Below are 2,500 nucleotides of genomic sequence, written 5' to 3'. Positions count from 1 at the left end.
CACCAACACCCCCACCAACACCCACACCAACACCCACACCAACACCCACACCAACACCACCACCAATACCAACCTCCACCCTCACCCACGCCTTCCATTCCCCTCTCGCCCATCGCCCTGACGATGGGTCGCTACCCAGGCAACATCCCCGACAAGTACCCCCAGGCCCCCCTCCCCAGTATGCCATCCTCACAGGCCCAGCAATACTACATGATGGACCCTTACGGCACACTCAACGAGCACACACACGCCCACACACACCACGGTCACACACACCACCACACTGCACTCAAAGCCTCCCGGAGCAGCAACGACGTCAAGTACACGTCGTCGTCAGCATGTGTGCCGGTTAGTGGTAGCAGCAATAACAGCGTTGGAGGTGGTGGCGTTCTCGGTGGAGGAGGTGGCCCCATGCTGCCGCTCAGTCTGGTGGACGGGCCCCTTGTGAAGAAAGGGGCGTGGTCATCGAGCCTAACGGTGAGCAGGGCCCAAGAGTTCTACACCAACAGCAGCAGCCACAACCAGCTTCGAAGCAGTACAGGATCCGGTAACCTAAACCTAGATAGAGCTTTAGTCAAATCTAAGGCCAGTCAGCAGCAGGAGCGCACTTGCCATTTCTTACAGGTAAATAAATTCTCCCCAATCCCCATCCAAAACCAGTCAAGTCACCCCCCTCCTCTCTGTTGACCCCCTTTTCTCCACAACTTACTTTCCTCACCGATGTTTCCTTTAAGCCCGTGGTGTCCCGTCCCAGGTGAGGCTGCGGGGTTTCACTCAAACTTAATCAGCCGCGTTAAGTTGCTGTCCTCGGCTCTGGAGGCTTCAGATTGTAGTCACGTGACAGCAGGGGATCTGATCCCAGCACCGTCTCGCTGTGACCGTGTACCTTGTAGAACAGGAACAGGTGATTTTACAAAACGTATTGAGTTTCGGGGGGAAATTGCAAACTCTTGTATTTGTTCCTCAGTGAGTTGTGTCGTTGTGTAGATGTTTGTTGCTTCTCTTCAGGTCTGTAGGTCTTTGAATGGATCCTACACAATGATACAACTCACAGCTCCCCCCCCCCCCCCGCCCCAGACCCTTTGATTAAACCCCTACACTGCTCTTGTGTATAGATTGTGATGTATTGGCTGTAAACCTCAGAGACGGGACTCAGTGACAGGATGTGGACTGTGATCATCTCAAGGTAACGACACCAGCACGAAAGCATGAAAGCAGTTTGTTATGTGAGAGACGCCTGACGGTATTTCTATTGAGTAGTTGCCAGGGAGACTGAAGTTGTGGGGGTCCACTTGATGACCCTTGTTTAATCAGAGTTCCCCTCCAGCTCGGCTCATATAGATGATATTGCCCGGGGCCGTTGCTCTCTCCGTCCCGGTTCGCCGTCTTTATTGCTGCCGTGTTTGTCAGGAAACAAAGTGTCAGGTAAGATGAGATTGTAGCGCCTCGGGCTGACGCAGGAGTGAGCAGCTCCGTGGGTCCGGCCTCCTAAGGTCCAGGTTCGTTAGAGAACGTCAGATGAACTTCGTCGTTATGATGTAATGGTGTTAGACCATTTAAGCCGCCCAGTTGATTATTCACCTTATTTAAACGTAATGTGTAGGCTGCTCACGTTCCCTTGTTAGCTGACAGACGGAGACACAGACGCCCTCTTAAAGGAGCTGAGACCATGGCCCCCGTGTTGTAGGCGTATTAACCCTCTCTCACCCAGCTTGGTGGGAATGCAGGGGATCCATCCACAGGATTAAAGGGAACATTGCTGCCCACCACTCTGACCTCCAGATACCTCCCACTGCCACCTCCTTCACCCACCACCCCCCACCCACCCACCCACCCCCACCCCCCCACCCCCCAGCTTCTCCTCCACTCACCCAACTCACCCCCATGCTTTTTTGATCCACCCAACCCCCAAACACACCCACATTCACCTCCACCTCCTTTGCTCCCTCTTGGTTTGGGGAGCCTCCCTCTTCCTTCTCCTCTTCCTCCTTCTTTCCTCCTATTGACTTGAAGAGAGAAGTAAGTGCAGAGCCAGTAGCAGCCTTACTTTCTGATTGTTAGGTGACAACATGAACTCATTCAGACCAGCATCCTCTCCTGTTTGTAGACCTCATTTTTGATTTAGTAGCTTCCTCCCTTCCTGTCTTCCTTCCAGTTTTCCGGTTTTCCCTCACGGTTTTGTCTCGTTGTTGTGTGGTGTTGTGTTGATCTCTGTCCAGCTTCGTGTTGGGGAGCTGTAGTTAGAACACCTGCTGGTCCCTGTTCACCCTCCATGTGCAGCCCTGCCTGTAGTGCTGCGTGTTGTTCTTGTCTTAAAGCAGCGTTACGCAAGAAACGACTACCTTCCTAATCCACATTCACATCCATGTTTAACAGTTACTGGTGTTTTCCCTCAGTGAGATATACAGTGCTCCTCACCGTTTAATAGGTCCATAGCCTTTATGAAGGCCCGTGGACCTGGTGAGAGTTCAGGGAACACCACACATTACCTCAAACTAAT

General features: G+C 52.6%; 1 protein-coding gene across 1 annotated transcript in view; it reads left to right on the top strand.

The window, feature by feature from the left end:
• Positions 1–2,500, top strand: part of dlgap1a (discs, large (Drosophila) homolog-associated protein 1a) — a 23,988-nt gene that overhangs the window by 7,357 nt on the left and 14,131 nt on the right. Inside the window, exon 3 of the mRNA XM_076137447.1 lies at positions 68–624. Within this exon, the coding sequence (XP_075993562.1) occupies positions 68–624 (557 nt within the window). The remainder of the gene's footprint in view (positions 1–67; positions 625–2,500) is intronic.

Source organism: Genypterus blacodes, unplaced genomic scaffold (assembly GCF_046128005.1).
Source record: "Genypterus blacodes isolate CSIRO-AG114 ecotype Tasmania unplaced genomic scaffold, CSIRO-AGI_Gbla_v1 ptg000316l_1, whole genome shotgun sequence".
NCBI lineage: Eukaryota > Metazoa > Chordata > Actinopteri > Ophidiiformes > Ophidiidae > Genypterus > Genypterus blacodes.
Note: the sequence above shows the minus strand (reverse complement) of the source record. Positions and strands in the feature narration are given on the sequence as shown.